The sequence below is a fragment of the Pelmatolapia mariae genome, linkage group LG4 (assembly GCF_036321145.2).
Source record: "Pelmatolapia mariae isolate MD_Pm_ZW linkage group LG4, Pm_UMD_F_2, whole genome shotgun sequence".
Classification (NCBI taxonomy): domain Eukaryota; kingdom Metazoa; phylum Chordata; class Actinopteri; order Cichliformes; family Cichlidae; genus Pelmatolapia; species Pelmatolapia mariae.
Window position 1 is genome coordinate 35,627,057 of NC_086230.1, and position 12,613 is coordinate 35,639,669.

Below are 12,613 nucleotides of genomic sequence, written 5' to 3' on the forward strand. Positions count from 1 at the left end.
TGAGTGTCACACCCTGTGTTTCTCTCCCTCTGAACTACAGCACACATGTTTAGTGTCAAACGTCACATAAGCACTTTGTGTGTTTGCTGATGTTTGTTGAGCTGTTAGAAAAGTTGCTGTTGAAATTCCCTGGCACTTAAAAAGTTCATGTTTGCTCCTCTTCTGCAGCGCTAACTGGATGCTGAACAATGCTTTGCGACTTTACATCTGCACCATGAACGCATCAACAGTGAGGGTGTGAGTGGAGTGTCGCTATTTTCTTATTGCTGAGTAAACATCTGTAGAAGAAACGCCAGGCTGCAGTTCAGAAAATCTCCTGGACAGCTCCGTGTTTGCTCTCTAACATCAGTCTGCGATGGTCTGTTGGAGAATTCCAGCTGTTCAGCAGTCCTGGCTCTGCTTCGTCCTGTTGTTGCTTATATGATGCTCCAGATGTTGTCAGCTGGTCAGAGGTCTGAACTGCAGGTGGGCCGGTTCAGCGGCCGTGCAGCTGGGACAGATGCAGTCTGCGATTTAGCGTCGTCCTGCTCAAACATGAAGGCCTCCCAGAGACACACGTCAGCACGGAGCAGGTGTCGGAGCAGATGTTCCTCTAACACCTGTTTATACCTTTGAGCAGTGATGGAGCCTTTCCAGATGTGCCAGCTGTCAGCTCCGATGCCCCCCATGAGAGCTGCAGGCTTTGACCTGAGCTCTGATATCGTTAGTCCGGAGGATGTGGAGGCCATTTTTGGCTCATAAGTAGAATAAGTGATCATAAAAATAAGTAGTAATAAATAACGTTAAATGATTGGTCAAAGCATTAAAATTATGTTTTAGAAACTACAAAAAAAAATCTCCGCCTACGAATCCCAGAATGCCCCTGTGCGAGGAGCAGCCGGCTCCACGTGCTCGGAGGTTTAAACTAGCGGCTGCAGCGCAGAGAAGGGGCGGGAAAGTGTGTCACTGGGGCACGAGGCTCTCCCCGCGGTCACATGGTCCCGTTTTCTGCCGCGTGCGGGCACGGCGGCCCCCGCACATTCATCATCATCATCATCAGCGTCCTGCTGCGCGCGCGCCCTGTTTCAAAACACACAGGCAGGCAGACAGAGGCGCGCGTGCAGCAGGACGGATCGTTTGGCTCCGCGTGCAGCAGGAACAGTAGTTTGAATTCACAGAATAAGACCCCACTTCTTCTTCTGTGGTGGTTTCCCATTGCTGTCTCCGAGCCTGGGATGCGTGCGCAGCGGCAGCTTTCTGGGACTTTTAAACGAGGGTCGCGTGCGTGACTTTTTCTCGGATGTCACAGTGACCACCGCTGCCATGGACACGAACAACAACAACAACAACAACAACAACCCAGGTAAATACGTCCCCTACTCTGCACCTCGCGCTTACATTAGAGCTCATAAGAGTGACGCTGTGCGCGTGCGGCGCATTTATTTTGACTTTTAACAGCGCCGATTGGTCCGCGTGCGTGTGAGGGTCTCTGCGGCTGCTTCAGGGGTCGAGTTCTAAAAGTTGTCAAATTTTACATGGAGTTTGGCAGCAGCGCGGGGTGAAGGCTGAGACAAGCAGGTTGCTGGTCGATGAGTAAACTGTTGGTATCGTTAGTATCGGACCACAGGTCGAAGCTTTGAGCACCTGCGGCTGTGTGGCGCGCGAGCCTCTGTTCCGGTGTTTGTGTCCGCGGTTCAGGTTCTCTCAGTGAGGGGGGCGGGAGCACCGGGTTCAGGTCCAGACCAGGTTCTGGACCCCGCATTGCCCTCACTGCAGTCCCCGTGAGCAGGTGTCCGTGGCCGGGTTTCGGGAACAGCGGGTCCCGCTTGGCACATGTCCGGCGGTGGTCACGGGGACCGTGTACGTGACTGCGCCCGTGTGTTCGGGTAAGTGGGTCAGGGTGACAGCGGTAAGGTCGGAGGGTGGACAGGTGTCAGGTGGACCCGCAGTAATGTGTGTGTACGTGCTCGCTCGCTCGCGCCAGCAGAGCGCCCGTTGCCGGTTCACATGGACCGGCAAACCGAGCCATGTGCGCTTTGTTTTCACGGAGCTCCGCGGGCTCTGATTGGCTGCCACTGAGCCTGAGCTCATTGTATAATTCCGCTGCTCCTCCCCCGGCTCCTCCCCCTGTGTGCTCCAAACACGATCACATTTAAAGATTTGCGCACAGTCACGTGGTTTGACGTTTGCTCATTTTCGCTGACGTCAGGAGCCTTTGCTCTCTTCTTCTGCACTTTTATAGTTTGTATTTGTATGTGATCAGATTATTGATCATGGCTGATTGTGATCGATGACCGGGATGAGGATCTTTAGCACACACTGATGGTTCATCGATGACAGTAGTTACAGTCCAGCTCTCACCTGTCCTCACCTGTTAAAGCTGCAGTTTGGGTGCTTTTGTCTCCCCCTGCTGGCGCAGACAAGAACCACACAAACACAGCTGAGCGCTGGTTTCTGTGTGTGGCTTTAATCTGCAGCAGCACAGACTGCACTCAGCTTGTTTCAGGCAGGAGTCACAGAGTTTTATTCAAATGCCACACTAAGGATGTTTGAGCCGTACACAGAGACACGTCACACACCTCGCCACAGACACCTGCAGCTGACCGCGGTGACGTGGAGCTGCTGGGAGACGTAAGAACACAAAAACATGAATCTGTGTTAAAACAGGAGTTTTTTTCAGACTGCAGGCTTACTGATGTAAATAACGATGATATATTTATCACAGGATGTAATAAAGTGTAAACCGACAAATAAAACTCGACATAAAACCTGAACACAGTGACGAACACGACAGGTGAGACGATGTACCTGTGCAGGTGATTTATTTACATTTCTGGGACAAAAGGAGCCAATCAGAGGGGATTGAGGTCAAGGAGGGGAGGTGTGAATGAGTGAGGGAATAAAACAGATGTGAATGATGTATGTGATTTATGGAAGCGTCTCCATGTCTGCTTGAAGTCCAATATTCCTGATCCAGGATTCCTGCTGTATCCCCGGGATAGAGCGTCGCTCTGCTCGCTCTCACAGATCACCGTGTTTGTGGTTTAAAGCTCATCACAGCGGACACTTACTGACACTACACTACCCATGAGCCTCAGCTGCTGGTGCTGAGCTCGATGATAACAGACATTCGCTGCACTGACGTTCAAAGAGCGTTTGGCTCATGTTCGTGTGAACTTCCTGTCAGCTCAGAGTTCAGCTAACATGTTTCCCTGCAGCACGCCCACAAACCTCAGACCAACTTTAAAAAACATGGCGGCGTGACGCTTAAACACGTACTTAAAAGGTGATAAAGAGGGTTCTTAAAGAACGTTTAGTAAAACATCACTGCAGCACTGTCAGAGAGACTCTGAGGACACCTCAGCGTTCGACCTCGAGTCGTTAGCCGGTGACATCCAACTTTTATGCTTTGAAATTCCCACGGTGAGCAGAGACCCTGATGGAACACGTTTACGCTCAGTCAAAGAGGGCAAACGTGTCAGCAGCTGGATCCTCTCCTCTGGAGGTCAGCACAGTGACTGAAGGAAGCACAGCGTCTTATTCCAAGCACGGATCGTTTAAAACCTTCACGAGGACCTGAAGATCATGTGATCTGTCCTGAGACCTCGTGAGCAGCAGAGACGTGCCACGTCACCACCGCGAGCGTCAGCGCTAACGGGAAACTTTATTAGAAAATGATTTCCAGCTGGAGCATGATGCTGGTGTCAGGTGTAGGTGAAATCAAGCTTTCTTATCCCACAGTCTGATAGGAGCCTTCGCAGATTACCCAGAATGCACTTTGTGGAGCTTCCTGCAGGGCACGCTGGTTACTGCTCCTCTGAGGATGTGACTGATGAAGTCACACGAAGGTTATTGTTCTTCTGCGGTTTCAGCTTTCATCATTTCTGAGTGGCTGTCGCTCACGAGGCGAAGCAGCTCATCTGCCAATTAGAAGGTTGGTGGTTCAATCACTGGCTCCTCCAGGCTGGGGCAAGACGCCAGCCCCAAAATGTTCTCTGACACATCCAACGGCGTGTGTGTGTGTCAGTGTGTGTGTGTCAGTGTGTGTGTGTGTCAGTGTCAGTGTGTGTGCTCTGGGAGTAGAAGAATCAGTCCACAAACAAGCTCCTCCTCTTCGCTTTCTCTTCTTATTCTTGGACTGTGAGCAGCTTTGCATGACTGACAGTTCATTATAATCCTTCTGTATCTGACTCTACAGGCCCTCATTCATCCTCTGGGATCAGCATTTACTCTCTGTGATGTCATAGAGGTAAAAAAAAAATGTGAAAACCTGTTCAGAGCGGTCTGCAGTCTTGGCTCACACTCAGCTCGTTACGAGAAACTCTAGATTGTTGAATATGAACATCGCCATAGCAACAGCAGATATATGACAGGAAGTGAGGAGGAGGTCACGTTTAAGCTGAAGAATCTTATTTTACTGCAGCAGAAAACGCTGCAGATCTGTGTGTGTGTGTGTGTGTGTGTGTGTGTGTGTGTGTGTGTGTGTGTGAGAGAGAGAGAGAGAGAGATGAATGGCGGGAACGTGAGAGTGTGTGCAGAGGGAGGGTAGGCGTGGGTGTGGGCGGGCTTCTGGCGCTCCAGTCCCGTTGCAGAGCCGTCTGAGTGCAGCAGGCACGTGTCTCAGGGGCGTGACCACGGAGTACACATGAGCCTCCCGCCGAGGCTGCATGAGGGGGAGGAGGGAGGAGGAGGGAGGCAGCAGGTTCAGCACAGACATGAGCACAGCTCGGATGTTTCTGTGGTCAGACGCTCAGAGTCCATGTGCAGCTTTATAAACATGTCACGTGACCTTCATCAGCACTCGTTTGTATCTGCATTTCCACGCTGACTCCTCTGTTTGTGTGTCTGTGCTGGTCTGTGAGCTCGCTGTGGTTCCTCGTGTAGCGTGAAGGTGTTGGCGGCTGCTCTCCTTGTTCCTGTCTTGGTGACCCAGTTTGTGAGCTGGCAGCGGGCCTTGCTGTGTGAGTGTGCGAGCACAGACTCACAAACCACACATTCAGCCTGAGTCTGAGCAGCAGAACATGAAGGTGATCACAGCTCGCACTGGTCGTGTGTGTGTGTGTGTGTGTGTGTGTGTCACGTGCAGCTCTGACATGTGCAGACAAACATCATCCTCTTATAACAAACAAAGAATCAGGGGTTTCCCCTGTTAGTGTTTCTGACTCCTCGCCATGTCCATGAACACATCGTTAGTCAACACTAATGTTCTGTGATGGTCGCTGCATGTCACGAGGTGAAAGGTCACCGTGTTTGTCCCAACCTCAGTGGGGTGGGGTCAGGTAGTTAGTGATATTGTATCATACAGGGACATCAGAGGCTGATACTTAATCAGATAAATTCAAATATTTTGGGAACACTACAAAACAGAGGCCCGTCTCTGCAGCGCGGTCCTGACATAACGTCCAACGCCATCGAACACGGAGCCACGGCGGTAAAAACAGGACTGTAGCCTCCCACAGAGATCAAACCTGCCGCTGTGCCGATCGTGTTCAGTGATCACAGTCTGCATGTGCTGCTGATGAAATCGTTGCCTCAGAGCTTCACGTGATTTACAGGATGCTGATGGGAGGCAACAGGTCTGCAAACAGTCGCTCTCAGACGCTGTGCACATGTGGCAGCCGATCTGTCCTTTGTAACCATTGATCACTTCATTTTGAGCCCGCTCGGTGGCAGACTGGTAGCAGACCAACATTCACAGCAGCTTTCACTGATGCTTTGATGAAACCTGAGAAGGTGTGAGTCTGAGTAGTAAGAGCAGTAACATCTAAATCCCGCCTCTGCTGAGCGGCGGTACAAAGCCACGCTGCGCTGCACAACGAGCAGAACAAAGAGCAGAAATAAGCACTTACAGGCTTTTATTTTGTAGGAGGAGGCTGTGATGTGTACAAGCAGTAAAACCGAGTTGCTCAGAGCGTTCGGGGAGTAGAGGTGGAACGCTTCCCCCTCACCGCTGTCAATAACCTCTGACCTCCCCTTGCTCTCCTGCAGGAGGCGTGATCTCCTACGTGGGCTCCTCCGGAGGCTCTCCCACTCGGACCAGTCCGGTCTCCATGTACAGCGAGAACTCCAACTCCCAGTCCTTCTTCACCTCCTCCTCCTCCCTCACCCCGCCCTTCCTCAGCTCCGGCTCCAGCTCAGGGTCAGCCGGAGACGACGGCTCCTCCTCGGCCTCCTCCTCGGCGGGAGGCTCGCCTCGAGGCCGCGACGACGGCGGCTCTCTGAGGACGTCGCCCAGCAAGTCTGTGGCCAGTCTGACCAGTAAGTACGCAGTTCGTTTGCATGTTTGTGTGTTGAGCTGAACGGAACCTCTGATGTCACTTCCTGTGTGTGACTGTGTTTCAGAGCTGAACGGCATGGTGCTGCTCTGTAAGGTCTGCGGCGACGTCGCCTCGGGTTTCCACTACGGCGTGCACGCCTGCGAAGGCTGCAAGGTGAGATCTCACACACACACAATGAAACTACTGACTCAATGATAGTATATGTGTTAATTAATTAAAATCTAACACTATTATTCTTTTTTTTTTTTTTTGTAATATTTCAGAGTTATTTACGTCCTGTTTATTTTCAAATGCGTTATTTCTTTATTCACACACATCACATACACACAGTCTTTAAGTGATGATGTGATGAATCCTGCTTCAGTCCAAACTACTCTGCATTTATTAAGGCTGTTGTGTTTTTAACATGTTTTAATCTTTTGTATCTTGTTCTGTTTAATCTGAACAAGCCACTAAAAACAGTCAGTGATCACTGTCGGCCTCTCTCGGTTTTTATTACCGCTGTTCATTTTAAAGCTCCATTTTTAAACCCTTCCGATGTAACTACAGCTCAGCCCATGCAGCAGTATATTAATGACTAACCTCGTATTGTGGATGGATTATCTCAGTTGTTCTCCTGACTGAAGTTTGGTCCGTTTACAGCATCCTGCCATGCGATTGCATTTGTCTCTAACCATCAGGAACCCTCACGTTAACTTTTATAGCGTGGAAAAAAGTTAGCGTTCATCCTCCAGCTTCACTGTGTTTATGCTATGCTAACATAGCTGTGTCGCTAGCGATCACGTAGCACATCATTATATACCAGCTAGCCCAACTTCAGTAACCCTACAAATGTCACTGCTGTTTAGTTTTCTGTCTTCATTTATGTTGGAAGTGATAGCAGAGCTGTACGTTTGAATTTTTTCAGAAATCTCTCAGTCAGAACATGCTATATCATGTTTCGGTGGAAGCTAGCGAGCTAACTTCTTGCTAACTTCTAACAGCATTAAATGTAATAAATTCTGTTTTCATGGATGCCTGGATGTTAAACTTCATTGTTACACCTGGTAAAGCAGCAACGCTGATCATTTTATTAAAGATGAAAGAATTTAGACAGTTTTTAACTCTCAGTGATGCTGCAGTGTTCGTTTGACTTTGGGACCTGAAGCAGCTAATGACGTCAGACTTAAAGACTGGACATACAGTCCGCGGATTTTGGCAGTTTTTGGGCTTGGTGGTGATGACGATGATGATGATGATGATGATGAAGGTGACGACGATGATGATGATGAAGGTGACGGTGTGGGCTTGTCTGGTCTTGCAGGGCTTCTTCCGCCGCAGCATCCAGCAGAACATCCAGTACAAGAAGTGTGTGAAGAACGAGAGCTGCACCATCGTGAGGATCAACAGGAACCGCTGCCAGCAGTGCCGCTTCAAGAAGTGTCTGTCTGTGGGCATGAGCCGCGACGGTGAGCGCCCGCCTCACCTGCACGCCCATCTGCACGCCCGCACACTCTGAATCCGGCCTAACTCCTCCTCTTCCTCTTCTGTCCACAGCGGTGCGTTTCGGGCGGATCCCGAAGCGCGAGAAGCAGAGGATGTTGGCCGAGATGCAGAGCGCCATGAACAACATGGTGAACGACCAGCTGCAGAGCGACTTCCAGCTCGCCAGCCTGTCGTCGTCCTCCTCTTCCTCATCCTCTTCCTCCTCGCCGTGCCCAGGGGTGACCATCGCCCCCCAGCCTCAGCCCTCAGCCCTGCCTCCAGCCCCCTCCTCACCCTCCCCGCCTGCTTCGGCTTCCTCTTCCTCCCCACCGCCACTGCCTCTTCCCACCCATCAGAGCTCCTCCCCCTCCTGCTCCCCACCCCCCAGCCCCGGCATGGACTCCACCATCAGCGCCATTGCTCGCGCTCACCGCGAGACGTTCCTATATGCTCACGACAAGCTGGCCAATAACCACGTACACCACAATGGAGAGGCGGAGCTCTGGCAGCCCAACCGCTGCCCAAACGGTTACCATGCCAACGGCCTCAACACCATCTACCACCACAATAACAACCTGGCCACAGAGTGCTACCTACCGGAAAACAGCCGCACACATCATCACCGTAGCAACGGGAGGCAAAGCCAGCAGAGCTTTCCCGCTCGTCATGTGACCCAGGAGCAGCGCTGTCCAATGAAGAAGCAGACGGGGATCGTGCTGGTAAGAGCTCATCCACTGGGGGAGGGTTTACAAGCTGTCACCTGATTGGCTGACGGTGCTGTCCTGTCTCCGCAGGCTTGTCCAATGAACATGCAGCCTCACGCCGACCCCTCGAAGACCCCGCAGCAGATATGGGAGGACTTCTCGCTGTCCTTCACGCCCGCCGTCAGGGAGGTGGTAGAGTTCGCCAAACATATCCCAGGATTCAGCGGTCTGTCCCAGAACGACCAGGTGACCCTGCTGAAGGCCGGCACCTTTGAGGTGAGCCTGTGATGTCACTCGGTTTAGTGGGCGAGGTTTGTGCTGATTGGTTGATTGAGATTCTTTAGCTGCTGTACCCGACCTGACCACTAGGCAAACTGAGGGCGCTGCACCCACCCTCTAGATATTTACCATGTCTTCTCCCTCAGCCAGTTACATCACTGTCATCCAATCAGAGCACATTTTAGGGAAATAACCTTTGACCTTTGAAAAAACCATTGAGTTCACTCTCGAGCCCACGAGAGTGCGAGTTTAAAAACTCCCACCAGTGTTCACGAGGTCAAAGATCTGAAGCTCAGGTTGCCGCGTTTAGTTGCATTTGTTCATGGAGACGTAGCGGTCGCAGTAGTTGCTTGTTGCAGCATTTGGTTAAGTTAGTGAGTTGCCATGTTTAGTTGCAGCATTATGTTTCATTGTGAGACTCAGTCTTTTAGTTGCTGTATTCTGCCCTCGCACTTAACTAGACAGATCGATAACCATCATCCCGTGTAGAAAAACCACACCGTTGTTCCTTTCTGGCAGATTTATTTGACTGGATGCATAGCATGGCTTTGTTGAAATACATGAATGTGCCATAGGGGTAGCAAACTGTCCTTCTCCCGTTAGACAGGAAGTAATGAGAAATAGCACTTCCGGTAGGATGTCAAAATAAAATGAACAGTGTGCCAGAAACAAATAAAGATTGCATGAACTTATATAACACTACATAACATGAGGGGCGACTCTCAAGGAGCCAGAACATGTTGCATTGTCTGTAGTTACAGAAGATGTTGCAGATGTAGTCCCTGGAGCTACAGCATGATGTTTACTTGTTGCTGCAGATGTAGTTTGTGTTGCAGTTGCTTGTTTTCTGTGTAGATTTGCAGTCATCCACGTCATGAAAGCTTTCTTTCCCAGCTCCTTAGGCTAGTTGCTTGTTGTTTAGTTGCAAGTGTTGCTGTAAATGTAGTGGTTGCTATAGTTGCTGTTGTTGCAGGATTTGGCTTAGCTGCAGGAGTTAACGTGTTGCTGCAGTTGTAGTAGGCGGTATATTGGCTGAAGTTGCTGTGTTTAGTTGCAGGAGTTTGGATGTGGCGAGTTCTCTAGGCAGAGGATGTTGATTTATTAGCAGGAGTTGCAGATGTAATGTTGCTGTAGTTACACGCCTTCTCGTTGGCTGATCAAACTCGTGTCAGGCTCAGATTGGATGAAACCTAAATGTGTCGGTGACATCATCGCGCTTTCACTGATTGCCCGTCCTTGTTTCCTGTCTCAGGTGCTGATGGTGCGTTTTGCGTCGCTGTTTAACATGAAGGAGCAGACGGTGACGTTCGTCTCCGGCGCCACCTACAGCCTGCAGGAGCTGCGGGCGATGGGCATGAGGGACCTGCTGGGAGCCATGTTTGACTTCAGCCACAAGCTGGCGGCGCTGGAGCTGGACAGCGAGGAGCTCGGACTCTTCACTGCCGTGGTGCTCGTGTCAGCAGGTGAGGAAAGATCGCCGCCGCCATAGATTAGCTGAAACGTATCGCAGTTATTTAAGCATATTTTGTTGACAATTTAAGAAGGAAGTATAGAAAATCAACTTCCTGTTTGTAGCACGTAACTACGGCGAGTTCAGGTGTAGCGTGGCGAGCTACACGGTAAGTTCAGGTGTAGCCCGAGTTTGTGTGGTTTAGCTGTTGTTGTTGTTTTCGATGCACGTTCAATCATCCAGGTATGGAAATCGCCAAAAGTTGATTCTTTCATCTGGATGTTTTCAGTGGAGAAACGTTTCGTCATCATCAGGTAACGTTTCTCCCTCTGAAAACTTCCAGATGAACAGAATCAACTTTTGGGGATGTTGTTGCTGTTGCTGCTGTAGTTGCACCAGCTCGTTGAGTCGCAGGTTGTGCCATGTTTGGTGTAGTTGCAAAAGGTACCGTTTGTTCAAGCTGTTGCTGTAAGTGAAGCGTCGTGGTTGCAGTGATTTAGGTAGCAGCGGGGTATGTAGATGTTGTTGCCGTAGTTGATGTATTGTGTTTAGTTGCTTATTTAATTATATTTGGTTGTTGTTGTGTGTCGAAGTTGTACATGTGTTTGTTTTTAAACTGCTTAGTTGCAGCTGTTGCTGTAGATGTAGTGGGTGGGGTAGTTACCGGGTTTGGTTCAGTTGCAGTAATTGTAGACGTAACAGTTGTTGCAGTTGCTGCAGCTGTAGTGGTTGCCCGTTGCTCGCTGACCTGCCCTCTCCGTGTGGTTTCAGACCGCTCCGGCATCGAAGACGTGGCGTCGGTGGAGCAGCTGCAGGAGAATCTGATCCGCGCTCTTCGCTCGTTGGTCAACAAGTCGCCCGTCGCCCCAGAGAGCGAGCACCTGGACGTGGACTCGCCGCGCTTCACCAAACTGCTGCTGAAGTTGCCCGACCTGCGAACGCTCAACAACATGCACTCTGAGAAGCTGCTGTCCTTCCGCATCGACGTTTGATGACATCACTGCGATGTCACCACATCGCCACGCTCTCCAGCCCTTAACATTGCAACGTCATCCAGACCGCATCGGACTGGCAGGATGATGATGTCCTCAGCAGAACTTTTCAAGACATGCGTCTCCCCGCCAAAATAAAAGTCTGCTTTACACAGCTGGTTGATGTTTTAAAGGAGCACGCCGCCATTTTTAAACCACACTATTTTAACCTGTGTAAGCCCAAACCGCCCTATGACAGCTGGGATAGGCTCCAGCGCCCCCCGCGACCCTGAAAAAGGATAAGCGGAAGCGAATGGATGGATGGAAGCCCAAACCGTTAGCTTAGCCTAGCCAGCCCAGTTCTTTGACTTTACTGGAGCGTCGCCAGCAGGAAGTGTGAAAGACAAAAGAAAGAAGCGTGAAGGACGTGGACGACGACAGTCAGACACATTTCAGCCGAGTACGCTAACTGACGAGCTCACACAGAAGAAACCTGTTCGTTCAGCTTCACTTCCACTTCCTGTTGATGTCATCATTCTGTCTGATTTTAGCTTCGTTAACGTTCATGATGAGTTCAGACGCTTTTAATTTGAAAGTTTTCCCAGCTGGAGACAGATGCACACTAAAAGTAGCTCTTTCAAACGTCTTCACCATAAACACACGAGTAATGTGGACGCATCCAGCAGCTTTTAATGATTTTAAGGACTTTGGGATCAGCTCCTTCGATTTTCAGCGGCCGGCGATCTCTGACTGCAGCGGCCTCCGCTTCCACTCTGCAGGAAACAGAAACTCTTCCAGTACGAACTGATTCATCCTGAACTTCCAAACTGTGGAGCGCCCGGAATGATGACTCCACCCACTAAAGAGACGGAGGAGGCGGGCCGTGACCTGGTGACGCCTCAGACAAACCTTATGCAGCTGATGTTCTGTAAAGAAACTGTACATAGCCATGAACACAAAGATCCAGCTATACTTGAACTGTTTGCCCTGAGATGTGTTGTACACAACTATTTTTGGTTAATATGAATATATGCCTGTGCAGATATCGTGACTATTAAAGTATGTACGAGCGAGGAAGTGCACCTGATGAAAGAAGATCTCTGATGTGTTTTAATCTGTGGTTTATGTTGTAAAGACGTTATATAAAAATATATAAAATTACATATAAATATATGCACACATGAATCTGAGTCGTCCTGAATCTGTAATATTCACACTGATCATAAAGATGTTACTGCGATGGACTTGATGATTGGATAACGACTCAGAGCTGAAGTAAAACGACTCTTCGACCTTCAGTTTTCTCTCAGCGAAGCTCATTTTACCCACCAGCAGCTGCTGACACGTTCTGATTGGTCGGTTCAGGACAGGACGCCCCGCTTCGATATTTCCAACCGTGCAGATGCTAGCAGCAACATTAGAGCTCCATGAGTGTGGTTGGAGGAGAAGCTGGAGTTACAGCGGCTGGTGGAGATGCTGTAGTGGCAG

At 50.1% G+C, this 12,613-nt stretch overlaps 1 protein-coding gene across 1 annotated transcript; it reads left to right on the forward strand.

Moving 5' to 3' along the window:
• Positions 1-1,004: 1,004 nt before the first annotated feature.
• On the forward strand, positions 1,005-12,310 carry nr1d1 (nuclear receptor subfamily 1, group d, member 1). Its single transcript, XM_063472586.1, has 8 exons — positions 1,005-1,342; positions 5,968-6,237; positions 6,322-6,410; positions 7,561-7,705; positions 7,794-8,440; positions 8,516-8,701; positions 9,957-10,167; positions 10,926-12,310. The coding sequence occupies exons 1-8, from the start codon at positions 1,303-1,305 to the stop codon at positions 11,144-11,146; spliced, it is 1,809 nt and encodes a 602-aa protein (XP_063328656.1). The 5' UTR covers positions 1,005-1,302; the 3' UTR covers positions 11,147-12,310.
• Positions 12,311-12,613: the final 303 nt, after the last annotated feature.